Source organism: Pagrus major, chromosome 15, assembly GCF_040436345.1.
Source record: "Pagrus major chromosome 15, Pma_NU_1.0".
In the NCBI taxonomy this organism is placed as follows: Eukaryota; Metazoa; Chordata; class Actinopteri; order Spariformes; family Sparidae; genus Pagrus; species Pagrus major.
The window spans coordinates 28,454,540-28,477,941 of NC_133229.1; the positions used below are offsets into that span (position 1 = coordinate 28,454,540).

Sequence of the window (23,402 nt, forward strand, 5' to 3'; positions counted from 1 at the left end):
CTCAATTTCCTGAAGGATTCGAACCAACAACAGCCATTCTCCTACAACCTGACCTCTCTAACCTCAGCATAATGAAGTCTTACTAACCCAGTCACCTGGATGAAGGGGTGATTTCCACGTCGCATCACATTCACATTCATACTGCTGCATGGTAGATGATGGCACATCCATCAAGTACCCACAGTGGCCTGATCTCTTGTACCCGTCTCACACAAACACCCAAGAACATCTGGCTTTTGTCTTCAAAGTGAAAGATACAATCCACATTCATCCACATGTCAAATGACTTTGATTGGCAGTGATGGAAACATGACACCTGGGTAAAAAACGCTTATTTTCACGTTTTTTCCAGCTCAATGCTTTGATGCAAACAAAATACTGTTTAGTCATCATTGAGCTTAAAAAGACTAGAAAAGTAACGACCGCTTCCATGTCAGTATCAGATCCCTGCCAGCTGCCGATTATGACTGCACATGTGCAAAGCAAGATGACTCACTCCTTGGCAACTTCCATCATCAGACTTTGTTTTAAAAACAAGGTTTAACCTTTTCTGGATGTCGTCTGATGAGATTTATAATCGGCTGCTTTCTACTCCTTGGTTTCGCAGGGATTAGTGACATCATATATGACACACCAGATAAAAAACACAGCAAGGCAGGAATTGCCACTGGCAATGGGAAGGGAGTCAATTGCCCATCTCTAGTGGGTTCACCTGCCTTCAAAACACAAACACACAATGATTGTGGCGTCTAAATTGTATTAGATTGACCGCTAACACATTAATACACCTTGGTACTAGCTAGAAAATGACAGAGAAAGAGAGGGCGAGCACAAACATGAAACCAAACTGAAATGGAAAACGATTAATTATTTCCTTTGTATTTTACTCACATAGACGTCATTACACTTAATGAACTGATGATGAGTCTACATCCATGCAAGCATTCACGCTTGCATGGAGGCACGAGGTGAAGAGTCAGAGTATGACGACATTCAGTAGGACTCATCCTCCAGGCACGATGACTGTCCATGTACCTTGTGCCATTATATGCAATGCAAATGTATATTGTTGTTAGGGGCCATAAAAATAGACTTTAGGCTATTAAAGTTTTGTACTACTCAAGTTTTTTTTTGCAGAACCTCGTGGTTTCCTTGCGGCCTGGTACCTGTCCATGACCGAGAGATATTTTGGTGTTTGTAAATCAATCAACATGCAAAGTTTCGCATGTATTTGGTCGTTGCATCTGCTGCACGGATCATTGGCAGCTCTGTTTTTGTTCTGGTTGAAGACTTCATGACACAATAACTCAGCAGCTAACTGATGCATCAAAACCGTCACACCGACTGAAAAGCTGTCAGACGAGTTCAGGGTTGAGCAGCACGAAGATTTCAAAATGATCAGTTCATCTCTGAGGCCCGAGTACACTTGACTGACTTGACAAACCAGGACATACGAGTTAAAATAGACATGAAACAGAGACACATTTTTTAAAACCACATTAAGTCTCAGGAGAGGAGGGAGGCGATCACTGCTGGTCAAAAACAACTACAAGACCCATGAGAGCTTCTGACTCAAGATGTTGGGAACATTTTAGTATTGGGGAAACATTTGTTTGTCAGCTGGAAGATTTAGGCCAAAGAAGCAGCACATTAATGCCCTTGAGTATTTTCAAAGAATGAGGAAAGGGTTCAAGCTCTGTGCTTATTCCTGAAAAGAGCACTTTAGTTTACAATATTTCTCCTCGTTAACGCTAGGAGTTTCAGTTCATGTTTATTTTTCCTTTTTTCCAGGAATCCTCCTATATGCCCTGTAATGGAGACACATATCTCAGCTTGAAGCACTAAATCAAATAAGCAGAACGTTCATGCTTCACATATCAAACAATTAAAGGAATAACTCGAGTTAAAACTTCTGCAAATGTGCAAAGAACTCAAAGGTTCAAAAGTGCATGAGAATGGTGTTACACACACTGTCATGTGATAAAAAAAGTAATAGTACAGTAACTCTGAGAGGCCAAAATGCATATGAGCTTCCTGGTGATGCTGTGAGCCTGATTACCTGTATATGACTCCGTGCCGGTGCAGGAACATCAGAGCGGACGTGACCTCGGCGGCGTAAAAACGAGATCGTGCCTCGTCGAACTTCCGCGAACGCTGAATCTGAAACATCAGGTCGCCTCCGTTAACGTACTCCATCACGAAGAACAGCCGGTCCTGAAGACAGAGAGGAGTTGAGTCAGTTCTTTGTTTTGAAAATATAGTGGATCTTAAACTGAGTTTTCAAATTGGATATATTAAGAAAATGTTAAGAGAAAAGTATGAGGCAGGCATGGGACATGTACATGTATGTAATATAAAGTAATTAAGTGATGTTGGTGTATTTGTGAGTGAAACATGGTGCAGGCAGACGAGCTGTTTTTCTATTTAAAATCCTTTAATTTGGAGTTTGATAAGTGATTATTCATGAACTAATTGTTTACGGGCAAGTGTTTGTATTTACATAATATCTTAAGGTTCAGGTAGATTATAAAAATAAATACAAATATATTATAGCTGAAATGATCTCATCATAACTTCGTATCCAAAATTCCTCATTTCTTAAACTGTATTTTTCCAAAAGCTGTCAGAAGGATTCCCAAGAACATAAACTCTTGTGAATATGTTTGTTTTGTTTGTCTCATTAAAGTATCTTGAGATTTCAAAAATGTTGATTACTTAAGTAAATACTGTAACACCCTGATGTCTCTGTAGTGTTGCACAGTAATCTCTAACTGACGCACACGGAGGCAAACTGAATCCGGAAAAGTTGAATGTTTCAGAAGCAGGTCGAGATTTCACAAGTGGAAAAATCCCGGATTGTATAAAAAATTCGAACTAATGTCTATGTGACTCACACTGAGTGTCTGTGCTCCCACAGGACCCCCTTCCTGTGACACACACACACCGACACACACCGACACACACACATAACATACACTATACCTCGCCCTCTGAGCTCTATTCTCTTGGTACTGAAAATGGCCCCCTTCCTGAATTCCAGCTCCCTTTCTTCATATAGGAAATACGAGAGAAAGAGGATGTGTGTGTGTGTGTGTGTGTGTGTGTGTGTAATTGTTTGGGGGGGTTGTGATATAAACAGCTCCGTATATAAGAAACCAGGAGCAGTCCCTCCCAGCCATTGTGTGAGCCCTCAAACTTCACACTGTTAGCAGTAAAGGGGACACAGACACGTATGGACTACATACTGTACATGTGTATGTATGTATGTTATACTGTGTCTGATCCGAAGACCCCCTGCTGTGTATGTGGACCTTCACAAAGACTGGACCTCAGATATGTATGCAGGTGGAAAGAGGAGGGACATATATTTTTTGTGGATTGTTCCTTTACATACAGTTGAGGTGTTTAAACCTCTGTGTAGGTTCATGACTAAAACTGTGTGCAGACAAGAGACAGAAATATGTCTGAACATAGATTTATAAGGTCACATACATGCTTCTGTTTCATAAATGTCAACCATTGTGAAAGTGCACATGCACAACACACACACACACACACACACACACACACACACACACACACACACACACACACGCTCTTCATCACCCATAGCAACAAGAGCAGTTTCATCTACTGACATCTCCAACAGGACCGGGCAGCTCATCACTTCATCACGTATCACAAACTGTATCAGAAATAAGCTCAGAGGTGCAGCGGTGGAATGTTTTGGAGCCAAATATACATGTATTTGATTACTTTAGTTACTAGTTACTTTTTGCAGATTACATTCTGCATCAGAGAAAGGGCAGCACATTTTTTTATTTACTTATTCTACCAGTGATTCGATTTTAAAAAACAAAAACAAACAATGATTCAGATCATCAGAAAAATGATGGGTGGGTAATCCGTATACAATGTGTTCAATACATACATGTGAAAATATGTACAATGTATTTTTACTTGTACTTTTGAAACTTAAGCACATTAAATAACAGATTCTTTAGGACTTTTACACAAATACTGCATACTACTATTTGGAGCCTTGAGGATTTCATGTTAGCAGCTGCATTTCTGCAAACCACAGATATGTCCGAGGTTGACATTTGTATCAAACGTGGCATATCAGGTTCACATTAAATGCTTATTAGCAACCTTTCACATCAGACGGTGGAGATAACAGAGGTGACTTTATTACAAGGACGCCAAACGGCCGACACACACACATTGGACTGGACATTTCCAGCCATTTTTCATGGTGTCATAACAGGTTATTTTTCACAGGCAGTCAGACCATCTTCATCTGTAATCGTGGCGACCAAAATAGGTATTTTAAGCTGAGCCATGATGTTTTCCCTGACCAAGTGTTTTTTGTGCTTAAACCTAAGCAGAACATCAGCACAGTGTTGTGACAAGAGAGAAACAGAAAATTCATCCTAAACAAACTAAAAGTTGTTATCTGTGGTTTTGTAAAAACATGCTTAGCTGACATTTATTCTGGCGATAAGGTTGTTATTTCACTTTTACTAAGTGATATTTTATCAGGATATCTTGTATAACTTTACCCTTTGGGTACTTTTTACAACACTGCAGAGCTGAACAAAAGTATCAACATCTGGCTGCAGGCACTAAACTTTGAGCATGTTCTCATTTTTTTATGTTGTCCTTTTAAATTCACTACATTTGAGCCATCTGACAATGAGACGTGTGTGCAGCGATTCAAAAACAATGTTTTTTATCATTCAGTATAGCTGAACATGTTAGAGAACCTTTAGAGATTCAGATTTTCAGTCTTGTTTCGCTTTAGTGAGTTTCTGACATTATCTGGAAAGTTCAAGAGAGCTTTGTCAGGATAACAAACACATAATCCTTCATCTGACCTGAGCTCAAAATGGGAATAATAGGAGGTTTATCTCAACTCAGTTTTCCCAACACACACACCCCTTTCCCTATTCTTTCTTCCATTTACCTGTAAGCATCATTTTATATACACTAAACCAAAAACTTGCTCTCAGGCACAATATCTTTAGACATTTGGGGGACGGGATCTTACAATAATCTCCTGTTTTCTTCAGAAATGACACAGAACTGCAGGGTAACAGGTAATTTCCCAAGCCGGCATAATTCCAGTTAACCAAAAGTTATTTATAAGAAACCCCTCTGATTTCTAAGGTTTCAACAATCCTGTTTCTTCACATAGTCATTATCGGGGAATTATTCCTGTCATTCTGCACTTTTCTTCCTGCTTCTCTCTGAGGAAAACAATCAAAACGGAGGTGGCTGATGATGAACAAAAACCACAGGATCTGCTCAACCGTGACCTCGACTTCCTCTGACCTAATTCAAAAAGAAAACAGGTTAATCTTAGCTGCAAAATGTCATTTTCATTTAAAACGAGGCTGAAATTTAACATACAACAAATGGGTAGCCTGGCGCTGGTCAGTCCTGCTCACACATATGGCTGATCTCTATAATAACCTCACGCTTATTACATGTAGCCTTTTATGTGTTCCTGGATAAGCAGCATGTGGCTTCTTCTGTAACAATGATGTTCAAGGGACCGTAGACTTGTGTGATGATCTGCAGGGAGGGGTTTCGACTTATGTGTCTGTGTGTGTCTGCTCATCGGTGAGTAATCAACAGGCCTACGTAAAAACACAATCACAAACAGCAGTGACATCATTTTAATAGCTTATCAGTGTGTTTTCTTGTCTGAGTCACTCGTAGCACACACTGGACAACTTTATGGCACTATACCTCACCGGAGAGGTGACATTAGGCCAGAGATTGTGATCATGGTGTTAGAAAGCTTTCTGAATGTAACTGATAGTGTATTTAAAGTGTATATAATGTGGGCTGGCAGCTGCAAAACCACAGATAACCTGTGCTTTTGCTCTGGTTAGGTTTAGGCACAAAAGCCACTTGGTCAGGGTCGAGAAAACATCATGTTTTGCCTCAGAGTACCTGCTTTGGTCGCCCAAACACGGCTGGAAATTGAGTTCTTAAAAATATCCAGTGGTTTCACTCTTACAAATGTTGAAACGTCACCTGCAACTCTGATACCCCTCCACCTTCCAGCATGAAAGTCAGGGAGTAAACATGTAATGTGACCATGACACATGCGGTACGTAGCCTCAGATTTAAACGTAACAGTGGTTTACAGAAACGTTAACTGAGACGTTAACTTTCTTCCTGGCGGCTGGGCTGGGACTGGCCATGTACAGCCGATACTCAATCCACTTAATATCCATATACCAATCACTTCAGTGCATCTCCCAACACTACCAGAGTCAGCGTTTGATACTCAGAGACAGAGTTTTGCTGCACTAGTCCTTTAAGTGGCTGTGTTTGTTTTTGTGTCATGCTCTTATCTCTGCTTGCATTGGCTGCAACATTGATTCTTACTGATTAGTTTGACCTGAACTGACCAAAGTTAGCCCAGCTGCTGAACCTCAGCAGCTGCCGGCCTCCGCGGCTGATCTCCACTACATTCACGCTCCGTGTTTTGAAAGCTGACCTCAGGCTTCATTTTTCGTCTCCAGTGTCAGTTTAAAGGGGCCTCAGGATCAGCTCTTACATAAGTGTCCGGCGGTCCACCTCAGCTAGAGTTTCTCTCTCTCTCCCTCGCTCGCTCGCTCGACTTTAAACAGGATGTCGAAATAGTTTGTTTAAATGTACGCTGAGTCCCGGCTGGTCCCACCCAATCAAACATGAATAAACATTTCCTGAGTGTAATTACAAATGTACAGATACTGACTTCCCACTGCTGACACACACACACACACACACACACACACACACACACACACACACACACACACACGCACACACACACACACACACACACACACACACACATGCTCACACGCACACGCACACATACATACAATGGTCAGATAACATCAAGACGTTATTGTTCGTGTGAGCAGGAGATCGTCTGGGTGTGTGCGACATAGAATGAATGTGTGTGTGTGTGTGTGTGTGTGATTAAACATGCCCCCTATATGCCACCCTGCTGAAATGTATGTAGAGGAAGTCTAAACTTGCATCTTATATAACCCCAAACCGATGAACTCATACTTTCTCTTTCACACACACACGCACACACACACACACACACACGCACGCACACACACACACACACACACACACACACACACACACACACACACACACACACACACACACACACACACACATTGTACAGGCATACATACATACAATGGTCAGATAACATCAAGATGTTATTTTCTGTGTGGGCAGGAGATCATCTGGGTGTGTGTGACATATAATGTGTGTGTGTGTGTGTGTGTGTGTGTGTGTGTGTGTGTGTGTGTGTGCGTGTGTGTGTGTGTGTGTGTGTGTGTGTGTGTGCAGGATTAAACATGCCTCCTATATGCCACCCTGCTAGACGTATGTAGAACAAGTCTAAACTTGCATCTTATGTAACCCCAAACCGATTAACTCATACTTTCTCTCTCTCTCTCTCTCTCTCTCTCACACACACACACACACACACACACACACACACACCATAAAACAATAACAATAAAACATAATTCAGAAGTGTAAGGACACGTTTTGTCTTCCTGAAGAAAATAAAAGTAACAATTCATCATAAAAACAGGGAGGCTTATTTAGTTTTGCTGTTGTGTGTTTTGTATAACCTCATATCTTAATTTTGGGGAATTTTCTGCTTCAAGATCACTTAAAGAGGAAAATAAATTAAAGAAGGAGGGAAGAAAGGAAGAAGGAATGAGAAAATGAAGAAAACAAGGAAGCATTTAAAAGCCGTGTCGAGAAGGACAATAAAAAAGTAATAAAAGGAGACGGAAGAAGAAGAGAAGAAGAAGTAATAAGGAAAGAATTGAGACAAAGAAGAAAGAGAAGAGGGAGGGGGAGGAAATTTAATCTTAAACTTCCTGATTATGACGTTGAATAATGGCCAGAAAGGTGTTTTTACATTATGACCAGTGTTGAGCAGTAACACACTACTTAGTAATATATTTCTGTTACCTATGTAAAAGTAACATAGTAACATAACGAGTAACGTAACTAATTACTTTTGATACCGAGTAATAAGTAAAGTATTAATATTACCTTTTAATGGAGTAATTAAAGAGTAAACATTACTTATGCAGGGGCTTATCAAACAGAAGAAGACAGGAAGGAAGAAGAAAGGAGGGAAAATCAAAGCATTATTAGTGATATTTATTAGCATTTCCCTGAAATAGTAAATCTACCAACTGTATATACATTATATCTACAGCTGGCAGGTAAATGTAGATGAGAAAGTAGAATATCAAACCAAAGTAACTGTACTCCTGTATTATATTCCTACTGTATCTTCTGTATCTATGGTCCTTCTCTGCCTCATCATGCACTCAGCTCATCCTTGACTATGAGTTCTCTATTAGATTAAGTAAAGTTTATATAAATCATTTGAGTGAATAAACTCATGCAACAATAAAATCTGTGAGAAACAAGTATCTGTATGTTTTTAGAGAGCCACATCTTCCCTCCCGACGGTATGAACTCGCTCATCACAATCTGTCTGAACTGGGAACGAAAAAACAACAAGTGGGGTTTGAACTTTTGTCCGTGTACGAAAAAAAAAAAAAAAGTGAATTGCTGCCCTATTTTTCTCGGAACATTACGAGCCATTACCGTTTGGCTGCTGGTCATTACCACACAGAGCCGGCCCAGTAAAGATGCACTCAGTGATTTCACTCAACAGAACCTAGAAGGTTGTTTTCACTCTGTGGGTTTCGTTCAGACCATCACGCTGTCTGATCACTAAATGCTTCACGAGAGCTTTATCACACTGCTTTACTTGTAAATGCTGCAACATCAACCGTCGAGATACACAGCGTGAATCATCCATTTGAGTTTGATCTCAGAGTCATAAACGTTTTATTGTGGACTTTGCCTTTAAGAGGAGGGCAGCACTTTTCTTTTTTTCTTTTTTTTCACTGATGATGGCAGCAGGAAATGATTGTAATTGGGGGACAGAGTGTATTGTGTGTGTGGCCCTGGAACCAGATCAAGAATGTTTGCCAGAAAAAAAAAAAAAAAAAAAAACCTCCTGCAGTTTAAATCAAGCTTGTGTTCCCAAAGCACTGAGCAGCCACTCACTGGCCAAACAGATACAAAGCAAAGCACATCTAATGAGTCATCCAGAACGTGCAGATTGTTTGAGATGTAGTGTCAGGAACCGGTTCTGAACTAAAACCTCATTTTAAACATTTTAAACTATTCCTCTTCTAGATCATGCTGCAGGGACAGGACATCTGCAGCACTACCAAGTTTTAACTTTATCAAAAATTTGAGCTTCCATCTACGTTTCTCATCACAGCTTTCAATAAATAGTGTTCAGCGATACATGACAGTGTACTCATGCACAAAAAAAATTTAATTCAGGGAAGAAGTCACCACTCCTGCAGCTGATGTTGCAGCTTATGAGCTAATGCTAAGAGATTAGTGGTGTCACAATACTGGAATTTCTAACTTTGATACAACACTTTGAGAAATATCAATATTCTCGATACTGCAGAGAAAAACTGACGACAAGTTAGTTTTTGTCTGGAGGAGGTGAGACTGTGGGCACTACAGCGCTGCATTTGTCAACTTGCTGTTGAAGAGAAAAGTCAAAAAACAGTGATAAGTAAAAACAAGGTGTTTTTTGTTTCTACTTACACAAACATTCAAAAAATATGACAAAAATCAGACCCAGGATTTGTTTAAACATGAATGATACCTCCTGTATGTGTTTGTTAGCTTGACAATCAGATGTAATTACACTAACATGTATTTATGTATTTACATTTGATGTTACTTTAGACTTTACTCCACTGGTTACTTTGCAGATTCAGATTATGAATACAAAATATTAATAAACCATGACAGTATGATGTGTTATTTTTGATTAAACTACTCAGCAGCAAATAAAGTAGTTGAAATTAGCTCCACCTTTATCAGCTGCATCATTAAAGTGATAAACATATAAATGCAACAACAAGTTCAATACAGCGATGTATTATACTTTAAGTACTTCTTCGACCACTGTTACAATTTTATTTATTAGTCTGTCATCACATTAGTATTCGCTGTTTTCTTTTTGTTTCGCCTCAGCTCCAGCCAATCAGCAGCGAGCAATGTATCGTCCAACAAATGTCCTTTTCAGTTGACGCAAAACACTCTCTCGTTAACGAATACACTACTCCCTACAGTGAGTGAACAGTAAATCTGGATTTCAGATCTAATTTTGTGCATCATTTTTATATCTATAAATTGCAATATATTACTTGCATTGTGGGGTTGCTGGTAGGAGGTAGCGTACGTGTGATAGATACTAGATTTTCATCCCATTTAGACTTTTTGGGGGACACGACATCATGCATAAATTTAACACATAAAACAGAAGAAGATAAATAAAAAGCGTGTGAATTCTGATCTGGTATATGGTATATTTCATATTATAGGAAATACAAAGATTTAGGAGTCATTATTCCTAAAAGGCAAACTGTGCTGCTGTGTGTGTCAGAGCTGGTCACAGCTGCTAAATTTTAATGCCTCTGTTATTCACGCATGAAGCAAATGTGGTTTTGTAGGATTGGCGCAGGAAGACGACATCTCCAGTGTTAATTCTGCCTACAAAGCTGCGGTCGCGATTGCGAAAGATGTGGGCAGCAAATCAAAAGGTCTGTGAACCAGCTACGTGCGTATACAGACCGACAGACATGTAACCACAGTAAGTTAAAGTGATCAATAACATATTGATTGTCTGTTTCATTCTAAAAACTTCCAAAATAAAACATACAAAGATTATTTCTCTGACTGTTTGCTGATCTGACTGGTGGTTAGGTTTACGTAAGTGAATGTCCTGGTTAAGGTTAGAGACTGAGGGATGTATTATGTCAGCGAGCTACCTCTCAAGTGTAGGATTACAAAAGTTGTGTGTGTGTGCCTGTGTGTGTGTGTGTGTGTGTGTGTGTGTGTGTGTGTGTGTGTCTGAACTGTATCCCAAGAACAGCAAACATAACGTACATCCACTAATGACTGTATTTTTGAAAAGAACAACTCCCAACTGCTCAAAACTGACACATACTTGGCAGGACAACTTGCATGTGCCTGTGTGTGTGTGTGTGTGTGTGTGTGTGTGTGTGTGCGTGTGTGTGTTCGTTGTTTTCGTAAGCTCTCACTCACGCCCTCACTGTCTTTCTTCATGAAGGCTGACAGGAGTAAAATGCGTGCTGTGGGCTGCTGGTTCTCTCCTTACTGCTTCTTCTCATAAGAACAAACGAGCACAACATTTCATGATTGATGACTGATTTGATTGGTCCAAAAGGAAAAAAAACTTCCAGGAAAAACAGGTCCTTAAAGGTGCAGTGTGTAAGTGTGTGTTTGCGTGATTTTAAGTTGATGGTCCTGAGCTGTTCGTGTAAATATACAGTGTATATGTGTAAGAGCAGGGAGAACACAGCTGGGCATCTTGTCTGATGATGTTAACTCCGGTAAACTCAAGGCTGTCCTGATTGTAATACTTAAGATAAGGAGGCGTATAGGTTCAGTACACCTACAGGAAATATACCCTCGATCACTGCTTCTACGTTGATCCAGGAACATGACAGAGAAAAATCAAACACCAGCCAATAACACTGTCGTCAGTGAGAGGGATAGGGTTTGAGGTAACAAAGAAAGTGCTTTCAGTCTTTCAACCCTTCATGAAAGGTTGAATTCTTCTGGATCGAACATGACGTGTGTTGCGTGGATTATTTCCAACTCATAAGTAGAGCTCATTTATCTTAAAGGCACAGATGACCGTTGAAAAAGATCTTTGGGAGAGTAAGACTAGAGTTGACAGCGCATTCGCAGAAAACTACCCTCAATTGGTTTAAGGAATTTGTAATAAAATCCTCCATAAATCTTAAAATTCATCTACTGTGGTGATAAATGTGACACGTGAAACAGAGCGATGCATAGCATTTGCATTTTCTGTAACTTTCCCGACAGAAAATGCACTTTTGATTTTTCATTTCTCTATGTAAAAACACATTAATGACCCACACTGTAACACTGAGTGACATGATCCTTAATCACCATGAACACACACACTGTCGTTCATTTCGACTCTCACATTCACCGTCCTGCTGCCCTGAATACTCGATATAGCACCAAATGTGGATTAATCCACCTCCGAAAATAGTCCCGAAAAATGCCCAGTTTACTCCTGTTTGCTAAAAAACTACAGTGATCAACTATTTTGATGCAGAAATAAGTAAGCCAGTGCTCCATAGTACTCTACACTACTAAGAACTTTTTCTCCATGTGACCTACATGATGACGTTGCTACAAATAAACCACCTAATGTGCCTCTCCACTTGCTTTGTGACTGAGAGCTGCAGTTTGTCAGAGGGTGAGGCTGAGCTACATACACACAGACACAGAGCAGAGACAGCGGAGAGGATGAAACATGCACTTTTTGTTGTATTTTCCCAAATTATCTTATACAAATTTTTCTTGTTTTTGAAGAGAGGGAGAGGTCCGTCGAATGAGCCTGATGGCTTCTTCGCCTCTTCTGACACATCGCTCATCTTTTAATCGAATGATTTTTCGTGTGTGCAAACAGAACAAAATAAAATAAATCCTGCACATTATGCCTTTTAAATTCAGCTCACTCTTTGTGCTCAAACTGTAACTGCAGCAACGACGGTTAACAGGCAGGTATAAAGTAAATGCAACATTTTGACCATTTTGAAAATCTTTACCAAAGGGAAGTCACAGATGGTAAAAAAAGTTAAAGGACCAGTTAAGTTAACCACGATGGTCTGAAAGAGGACCGAGCTTCGTCCCAGTCATCTGCTCCGTCTGAATGACCCCGCTGACTCTGAGCTGTGTCTGTCTCTCTCTCTCTCTCTCTTTATCTGTCTTTCTATCTTCCTGTCAGTCCATCAGTGTCTCTGTCCTCAGCAGAGCAGAACAAAGGGCTCATTAATGCACCTGGCTGGGTTCTGGCTGGTTCTGCTGCCTCTGATGTTCAACCAATTACAGCTCATTATAAAACACTCTTTCACAGTAACCTGTCCTGTTCATCCCTTCAGTCTGCTGAAAACGACTGCCGTGCTTATCGTCACATAGATGCTGACGTTTCTGCAGCCTAAAACCAGCTTTCCCTGTTTTCTTTTAATCCTCCTGCATCTCTTCTCTCTCTCTTTACTTCCTCATTCACGTCTTCCCTGACTTTACTTCCCCACTCCACCTCTGTGCGGAGCTGAGCGAGGCCCGGCGCTACTGTTGTATAATGTTATTTACATTTCTCGGCGGTAATTAGGCTGATAGGGGAACGGCTGCGATCCCACAGTCGATTAAGAAGGGGATGGAGGGAGGGAGGAGGGAGGAGGGGGGAGAACGAGCAGGGTGGGAGGGTGTAGGTAGGACGTAGGTCACACAAAGTGCAGACTTTTTAATGTACAGTGATGTCACAGCGCTCCAAATGTATAGAGGTACTTTAAAATGTATTTTTTCCTTCTTCCTCGTTGTTGTTTTTATTTATTTTTTAAGTATTTTGTTTGTTTGTGTCCCAGGACAGGATGTAATGGTCTTAATTAACTATTATCTAACTAATTGTGAAACAATGAAACAATTAAAAAAAATAATCATGACAGAAGTGTACATTTAAATAAATCATAATAAATTAAATGAAAAATGTATTTAAAAACCAAATTCAAATATTAATAAATAAACAATATATAAGCAATAAATTAAAAAATCAGCAGCATGCAGCAACTCCGCTGCAATAATGTGCAAAAATATACTTTTCTAGAAGTATTTCTGTTAAAAACTGTGTGATATGACCTTCAGTGTTCACTAGGTGTGTGTATTTATGCACATGTTGTGCCTGAGAGGAGACAACATGTCCGGACACAGAGTGCTGTGTTGCAGGTACAGTAAATTAGCCATTGAGGGGCCTCACAGTGAAAATGAGGGAGGGAATGAGAATGAAGGTGGAGAGAGAGAAAAACAAAAGGTAAAGGAGGTCAAAGCTGTGCACACAGAGGTACGAGGGATGAAAACATGTAGAAATGCAGCAAGAAATAGTGAAGAAGCCACGTGGAGCAAAAGAAACAGATCCCAAAGAGAAAACAGAAGCAAACTATCATTTATTATTAATTCATTTGTTTCACCGACACTGAATTTTTCTGAAATGTCTTCATGTTCAAGAGACCACACGCTAAAAATACCACTTATTGTGTTTCAGCATCTGTTCTTTTGTTTAAGGATGAAAGCGTGGTGGCAGTGATGGAATGTAACTAAGTATATTTACTCAAGTACTTTACTTAAGTTCAGTTTTGAAGTTGCAATCTGCAACTTTTTCTAGTTGTATCACAACCAAGGTAACATATCTACAAAGTAATTTATTTTATCGACAATGCAATTAAAGGAAATAAAGACAATGAGTCCAATCATCATGAAAAACGCTGGTTAATAATCGGTAAACCCAAAGTATACAGCATGTACATACCTTCAAATATATGTATAATGCTACTTTAGTCTTAAGATACTTTAAGACTTACTCAGGAACTAGCCTGTTTGTACGGGGGACTTTCACTTTCCTTACCAAAGTGATAATTCAGCACCATTACTTTGACTCAAGAATGATTTTTGGGTACTTTTAACAACAGTGTGTGATGGTGTGTTCACTGCCCCTGGTTTAAATGGTTGTTGAGCTGAAGCAAAAGCTCTTCTTTGAAGCCATTTCTTCTCCTTAAGTTGCCTTTAAATCGACCCTAAAATGGATAGTTGTCAGGTGTTCATATTATTATGTTACATATCTACTTAATAGCTTGATAGAAAACAGAAACCTTCCTGCAGACGTTTGAATCCGACATCACAATCACCCTCCTGCAGCTGACTTCAGCGTCACTGTACCGTCCCGGTCGAACGAGCTGATTCTTTAACACACTGAGTCGATGTGGGTCAGCCTGGCAGACGGCCGAGTGGAGCCGACGTTGTGTTAGAGGTGAAGTGCGACGCCGATGTAAAGCTGTGTGTGTGTGTGTGTGTGTGTATGTGTGTTTGGCTTACGTGCCATATACAGTATTATGTATATGTGGGTTTGTTTATTGTAATCACATCAGGTCCAGAGCATGAAGCCCGGTTCCAAGAAGAGTCGGGTGGGGAGGGAAGGGGGAGGCGGGTGATGAGGCGGGGTCACACAAGCATATGGAATACACATCATGGCCCTGATAACGATCAAAGAGGTTATGCAAGAGCCACAAAAAATCCCTTTGTTTTGTCCAAGAACACACTCCCAATCAGTGTGTGTGTGTCTGTGTCTGTGTCTGTGTCTGTGTGTGTGTGTGTGTGTGTGTGTGTGTGTGTGTGTGTCCACTTCAGGCAGACAAAAGGAACAAAATAAAAATAAAGAACAAAATAATCAAAGATAAGATAGGAGAAAAACAAGGAGGAGGAAAATAGATGAAGAAGAAGAAGAAGATTGTCAAATGTGTTGTTCTCTGTCTCGGTCTCATCCATCCAGCCTGCACATGTTTGTGTTTGCTTTGGAGGAAAATAACAGGAATAAATAAATTGAACAGGAGACGCCATCATTAGACTCGAGCTTTCCAGAACAGTCTGTGCAAATAAACAAGCAGACGCCGCTCACAAAACGTCCGCAGCTCGACTCGACTCTAACTGAAAGGGAAAACATTGATCTTTGGAGGGTTTTTTTCTGACACTGCATCAGTCGAGACGTATTTTTCTTGAAAAAAACATATAAATGGTGAGAAATACTTCCTCTGCCTCCAAAGAGGATTTCTCAGATCCTGTCAAACATCTGCGCTCTTGCCCCAAATCTGAAAAAGACAATATTCCCACTAAGCTGTTCACATGTGTGATGAAAATGAATATTCCCCTAATATTCCTGTTTATATGCAGCTGTGTATACACGATTAAGAAACACAGCTTCCTTCCGTTCTTGATATTTGTGGATATACAAAAAACCTGTTGATACCCAAGTCCTCCATGGTGATTAAAGATAGGTGTGTGACAACCATAATTGGGGGTTTTTCTGTGTGCATGCATCTCCAACCCAGTGTGCTAACTGCTGACCAGGAAACACACACAGCTGACGGTAAACAGACAAGAAGCTGAGGGTCACAAACTAGAAATTATCTCGTTACATTGCCTATTTCTCACCTCAAATGTTCTCAGAAACACATACACTGTTTAGCTTAATATCGCTGTTTCATCAATACTTTTTCCTAACCAAGAACAGCCCCGACGTGCACGTATCACTCAGCGCTACAGCACACATTCGGTTGCTCTGATTGGTTGTAGGTCTATCCAGTTGCTTCCATGGTCATTTCGGTCTGCGCCTGTAATAACGGGCCGTGGAAATCAAAAATAAATTGAGTGATTTTCCAGGCTACACCAAGAAAACTACAGTAATGCTAATAAAATGCAGGCAGTCGGATATCAAAAATAGGTTTTGATACAATAAAAGTCTCAGGATTATTGTGATACACTGTTTGTTTCATCCAGAATCTTTTAAACAGTTTTGTGTAGAGCCTTCAATATTTGGACTCCATTATGACAGTGACAGTCCCTACAGCCGCTCAAGTGATCCGTGAGCTATTACGAGCTTCATCTAAACTCGAAACGTCAGTGTTGCGTCCATTATTCCTGAGAAAAGTGAACTTCAAAGAGGTAAACGTCTTAATGTTCAGGCTTGTGCTGCTCGTGTTTTGTTGCGCTCTGTCTGACAAAAGTTAACACCTGTGCAGCCTTCAGCAGCGTCAGGCTCAAGTTGCAGTGAAAGGACTTCACGTCATGTGATGTGTTGCTTCAGCAAGTCGTCAAACTGGAAAAAGTACACATACACTGTACCAGCACGCACGCACGCACACACACACACACTTACATGTACAGAGCCTATATGGACACGAACACATATACAATATACGATAGACAAAACACACAGTAACCCCGGAGGAGCCGCTGGCGTTAGCAGCGTCCCACCCACGGGTGGCCTTTGTCTGTCCGTCTGTCATCGTCCACTTACTGTATGGACGGACAATGAGCTGAGAAGTGGAGATGATGAGAGAGAGACCGAAGCTGATGGCAGATACTTTACTGATGACTAATGAAGTTGTGTGGATTTGTTCCCGCTCTAAAAACATCGAACCCTCCGAGGACTGAATGTACAGCCTTGACAGGCAGCTGCTGAGCTGATACCTGCCTGACAGCACAATTTACAGCTTTTAATCACCAGGGAGAGAACAGGGACGCTGACGTGAGGACAGTTTGTCCCCCGGACATAATGAGAAGTTGTGTTCAGAAGAATTGAACACAGATCGTATCGTAGTTGTCTTATAGTTAATGTAATGTATTGTTGGAAGTAGGGCCGGGCGGTACATCGATGAGATTAATAAACGAGATATAGTTTCAGACAATTATGTTTTTACCAATATAGCGGGACGTTGCGCTGTGTGTAACACGTGTCTCCTGTAAAGACATGCAATGTTGCATCTGTGCTGCATGTGTGTGAAACAGAGCCTCTTGTTTGTATGTGAGGTGAATCATAGCGCATCGCTGTTCTGCGTGGTAGCTGAAGTCCATTGTGTGACAGTGAAACGCCTGGATGACAGCGACAGATGTGTTTGTAAAAATGCAAAGCCGTGACGATACAGATATTTCATGCACGATATTTATATAATGAAGACCAAGTTTCTCTTTTTTTTCTCTCTGTCCTCTCTACGTGCATGAATCATAATAAAAAAGGAAAGATATTTCAGAGAATCTAATTTTCAGTGCTGTATTTATTTGACAGGCCGTGGAAAATGACTTTTGAACTCCCCCAACATAGCATTTAAATCGTCTTAAATTACATTAAACTTAATTGTAGCTTTTCTACTCATGCTACAGTTGTGTGTCCTCTGCTGCAAAACTTGTGGTTTGTAAAGTGAACAGAAGAAAAGAAAAGAAACATTTGGAGAAGTGAGAAAAAGGGGATCTTTCCCCCGTCTTTTTTATCTTGACAGTAACATTTAAGACACCTGTTTGAAAGTAAAGTTGACTCTTTTATCTTAGATGATTCATTCTTGCTTAAAACACACAGACACACCTCTTCATATACTTTCTAAAGGAGTCAGATTCACAGATCAGTTTTAGAAGTCTGCTAAATACTCCACTTTATCATTTGCACCTTCAAAGTTTTTATGTAATATTTGAGGTCCGTCAACACAAAAACTAAAGGCTACAGATTCAACTTCAGTCCGATGCTGCCCCCTGGAGGTACATAGTATGTCTGTGCGTGTGTGTGTGTGTGTGTTCCTACTTTAGTCTGGAAGCAGCAGAACAGCTGTGTCAGGTACGGGTGTTTTCTGGCGAGGGCCAGGATCCGTTTCTCCGTCAGGGTGCAGTCCACGTCGTCGTCCTGCAGGATCACGTCCTTCTTCAGCACTTTGACGGCGTAAACCTCGTCGCTGCCTTTCAGCTCCGCCAGCATCACCTGGTCACGTTACAACACGACAGTCAGAATACAGCTGAAAACACTAACATTACACTAAAGAGAGTATTTTCCACAAAGCTCTCCGTTTTCTTCCATTTTCCTCTTTCTGTCGTGCGCTCACCTTTCCGAAGCTTCCTTTCCCCAGAACTTTGATGAACAGGAAGTCGTGCAGGTTCATCCTCTTGAGTTCAGGCGCGATGTGACCTTTGACTTCTCCGTTCTCCTGGTTTCCTTCACCCTTCACTCCGACGCTCCCTCCGTCACCTGCTCCTCCTCCTCCTCCTCCTCCTCCTCCACCTGCATCAGTGTCCCCTGTCACCGTAGAATCAGACGAGGCGGCGGAGAGGGGGAGCGGTGTGTGCTCCTCTCCGCGGTGGTCAAACGACAGAACCTTGCGGATATTCTCCAGCTCCTTCGCATCTGGGCACACAAATCAAAATAAGATGAGTTCATGTGTTTTGGTTTCATGCAGCTCAGAGGTTATGTGTGATGCTCAGAGCTTCTGTTACCCTGGTCACACGGTGAGGTCGGGGCAGACTTTGAGCGATCCTCTTCTGTTGTTTTGGGCGTCCCTGATATCGGCTGCTGGGGGTCCTGACCCTGAGGAAACTGTTTAAAGACAAAAACATCCCTGTCAACATCTGGGCTTTGTGAAGTATAAGTAAAGTTTGCAGCAGGTTGACTCTTTCTGAAACCTTTTTCCGTCTCTGGGCGCTGTTGAAGATCTTGTCTGGTGTGACTCCGAGGTCGGAGAGGACTTTAGCGATTCCTCTGGCGTCCACGCCGCAGTTAGGAGCTACGTTACTCTCACAGCGCCTGTGTACATTCACTTTACACACTGAAACACACAGAAGAAGGTCAAGTGAGCCGCACCACGGTTATGATATCTACACTTTTATTAACTGAAGCTAACACACTGTGTCCGTCCGTACCTTTACACTGGAGCCCCTGTCGCAGCAGGCCCCACAGCAGAGACCCACAGTGGTCGCAGAAGGTGAGAACTTTAAAGCTGTGGATGCTGAACATGTGCGGCACGTTGACGCTGAACCTCTGAGATCCGACCGTCTGGAAGAGACACAACACACAACAGGACACTGAGAGGTTGCATCTAACTGACGCCTAAAGCAGAAAGTGTTGTACCTAATAAAAAACATCCCCTACTTCCCCGACTGTGTCCTCCTGCTTCTTCATCCCAGCACACTTGGTAATGATCAGCTCATGGCAGCGCTTATGGACCACACAGGTACACACTGCAGGAGGAACACACACATGGGCATAAGGAACACATGTACAGGGAAACAAGTGCCTCCAGTTGATAATCCTTCAAAATAAATTAAGATTAAAACACTGGACTGATCAATGAAACTCCCTCCTACCTTGACACTGGTAGCCCTGCTTTCCTAAAACGCCCCTGAAGGTCACAGAGAGAGACAGAAAATAGATCGTTACCCAAAATAAAAAAAGACTTCACGAGCTGTGTTTTGCGTCCTAGTTAGGATGGGAGGATTTTGTAAGATATAAGAGGAGATAAACAGCAAATGGGTTTCATTTATTATTACAGACTGGCAGTTATAAACAAGTCCACATCCTGAAAATCAATCCTTTGAACGTACAAATGTTGAACAAGACTACCGAGAAATCCACAAAACCAAATGTATTTTCGCCTGAAAGGACACATTCTGCAGGGCTTACTAAAATAAATATTAGTTGGCCCACATAAAAACACTCTGTTCCTCTGTACGGTGCAGACACAACGTCTTTGTGACTCTGATTACACATGAGAGTTTCACAGTGGAGAACCGAGGCCACATGGTTTCCAAAGCGAGTGACTCTAACACAGTTTGTTGGGATGGAAACAAACACAGCTGGCTTTGTTTATTACTGCACACTTCACAGCATCCACTGTGTTTACTGGTAAACATGGCAGCAGCTTCACGGGAGAAATCAGGTTCAGGCAGAAAATCAGAGAATGCTGCAAAAAAACCTGATACAGCAAAACAAGTGTTTACATGTATTTCTTTCTTTCAGAGCCTTTGGACTAGCTAACGTTAGCCTCCAGGGCTAGAACGATAACTGTTGCTTGGCAGCACGATCAGCTGCTCCGGGATGTCTTCTCTCATTGGATGTGGTGATCTGGCTCGGAAAGTACCGATATTATCATCCAGATTTTGAATCATAAAGATTAAAAATGTCTAATATGCAACAACACTTATTTAGACTATTGTGAGGGGATCTGCGGATACACTGCTATGACTTGTGATATTTTTGTAGTCCGTCCACACTAATGACACAAGACTTTCTCTGTCTGAAGTCTTCATCATGGACACAGATTGTTATTATCATTATTAAGACCCTTAAAAATACTTTGTTGAGCTTCTGCATGGCAATGAAATGAGGATGATTCTGCAGATATTCAGCTACTGTATGTTAACTTTAATAGTGAATACACATTCATGCTGATAAAGGGTGTGTGTCCTCACCAGATGAAGTCCCGGCAGTGGGAGCAGTAGGTGGGCTGTCTCAGGTAGGTGGCCATGAACTTGTGTCCGTTGACCTGGTGGACCCTGCGGCGGACGGCGCCCTGACGCTTCCTGGGACGCATCCGCTGCCGAAACACGCGCTCCTCATTCTCGGGGGAGCCCGGGGCAGCTGCCAGGACACACATTACATACATTATTATACAGTGTGACAGAAACATGTGTAAATACATTTTTACTGTCTTTTTGAATACTGGTGCTGGGCGTTAAAGAAACCTCAATGACATAAACGAGCAACACAATGTGAGTGTTTCTGTTCCCTAAAATCTGCAGCCACATCACATAGCCACTAGATGGCGCTGACACTGTGTGACTGAGGATGAGGCTGTAGATTCAGTGATTACTTGAACACACTGGTCTTTTCTTTTTCCACACAGCCAGTCACGCTGTCTGACTCTGTCTGTGCTGATCTTTCTGCCTCTTTGTGTTTAATTAAAAAGGGGTTCTCCCAGTGGAACGACGAGAGATTTCAATTAGTCCGACCCTGTTTTAATCTCACACACACACAAACTACCTGAGGCAAGCAAGTGAGACACTGGATACATCCCATTTCCCTCTAAATTGCATCAAGGAAACCAAGCGAGGAGAGAGGAAACGAGGAGATATGTTTAAAGAGGAATGAGACGTCTTTGCTCAGCTGTCAGTCGGCTTTAACAGCTGTTTGTGTCTGCACACATGTGCATTGTGCTAATGTTACTGAAGCCACATGATGTTCAGTGCGGAGGAGCAGCCTGTTACCTGTTTAACAAACACCTGCACATGAAGAACAAGCAGCATCCTGTATTTATACTGCTGCTCAAAGGCACAGAAACATTTCCACTGTCAGAATGAGTTATTATATTATTAAGGTCATTGATACTCATCATCTAAACCTCTCTCTTTTAATTGCTGGAAATTATTTATTAGGCTAAATGTTTCAGGGGAAATCTAATTGTGTAACATATCAAACCAGATGCTTTATAATGATTATCAGACTCACATGTGACTGAAACAAAAATAAATTACATAAAAAGAGTTTCTTTCTGACAGACGCTCTGTCTCTGACTTTAATTGTATCCATAATAAAAGTTAATGAGGGATAAAACATGACACGAAAAGACAAACGTTTCTAATAAAGGAAGAAAGTTGTTTGTGGTCCTTTTGTAGTTCAGACATACAGTTAACTCAGAGTTTTAACAAGATGGTGAACCAGAAAACAACATCTGATTTCACTCCCGTATGAAGCTCCAGTGATGTCTTGATGTATCGGATCAGTCCGATCTGCTGCGGCATCCAATCAGTACTTGATATCCAATAAGGGGACGTGTTAGCCGTAAGAGCTCTGGCATGACTTGCAAGATGGCGGACCAGAACATCTTCCGATTCAAGTGAGGATCGAGGAGGAAGAACTGGTAAAAAAGGGATCTGGGTTACTTTACTGTAATGTTCAGTAGGAAGAGTGAATGGGTTGGGATGAGATGCTGACCCGGTGGATTCTAAGGGGGTTCGCAGGCCAGATGAGAATCTCTCCAGCGAAGTCTGGGTCTGCACCAGGGGTGTCTTCCCAGTTGATCATGCCCGGAAAACCTCAAGAGGGAGGCACCCAGGAGGCGTCCTAATCAGATCCACGAACCACCTCAGATGGCTCCTTTCAACGGCTCTACTCTGAGCTCCTCACACTTTCTCTACGACTGAGCCCAGCCACCCCGTGGAGGACATTTTTTCGGTCACTACCCAAAGCTCATAACCATAGGTGAGGGTTGGAAAATAGATCAACTGGTAAATTGAAAGCTTCGCCTTCCAGTTCAGCTCCCTTTTCACCACAACGGGCTGGTGCAAAGCCTGCAATGCTGCTCGTCCGTGTCACGCTCCATTTTCCCGTCACTTGTGCAAAAAGACCTCAAGTGACTTCTCGAGAGATATTTCTCTCGGGCCCTCTCTCGTATGCATCAGGCCTCTAACGCTGTCTGCCATGTTTGAAGCTCAGTTGCTCAGTGGGTCGATGATTTTCCTCAGCAGCTGTGATGAAAGTATAATCAAACATAATCTGTCTTCTTTCAAATATCATTCAGCACTACCTCAGACCCCCTCTGCTAACAGGAGAGAGGAGTTATTGCATTAGTGGTCATAGTTGCTGTAGTTACACCACGTGCAGCAGGATGCTATGTGGAAGTTATCGTGGATATTTATTGGTCCTCGAGGATGAATCTGGTCTTTCCTGTGGCGCCACCTTCAGGACAAACTTCACACTCACATCTCCTCCTCTGTTAAACCTCTGCACATGCCTGTCCGCCTGTCATGTTCTGCCCGTCCTCGCGCTAACTCCTCCTGCCCCTCTGCTTCACGCCATCACCATCGCCTAGCAACTGACGACTGCT

At 41.7% G+C, this 23,402-nt stretch overlaps 1 protein-coding gene across 1 annotated transcript in view; it reads right to left on the reverse strand.

The window, feature by feature from the left end:
* LOC141009608 (protein kinase C epsilon type-like) overlaps nucleotides 1-23,402 on the reverse strand; it is a 63,838-nt gene that overhangs the window by 13,221 nt on the left and 27,215 nt on the right. Inside the window, exons 3-11 of the mRNA XM_073482283.1 lie at nucleotides 20,989-21,157; nucleotides 19,885-19,919; nucleotides 19,670-19,758; nucleotides 19,441-19,573; nucleotides 19,204-19,346; nucleotides 19,018-19,117; nucleotides 18,630-18,928; nucleotides 18,335-18,508; nucleotides 2,060-2,214 (exon numbers count right to left, since the gene is read on the reverse strand). Coding sequence (XP_073338384.1) covers nucleotides 2,060-2,214; nucleotides 18,335-18,508; nucleotides 18,630-18,928; nucleotides 19,018-19,117; nucleotides 19,204-19,346; nucleotides 19,441-19,573; nucleotides 19,670-19,758; nucleotides 19,885-19,919; nucleotides 20,989-21,157 — 1,297 coding nt within the window. The remainder of the gene's footprint in view (nucleotides 1-2,059; nucleotides 2,215-18,334; nucleotides 18,509-18,629; nucleotides 18,929-19,017; nucleotides 19,118-19,203; nucleotides 19,347-19,440; nucleotides 19,574-19,669; nucleotides 19,759-19,884; nucleotides 19,920-20,988; nucleotides 21,158-23,402) is intronic.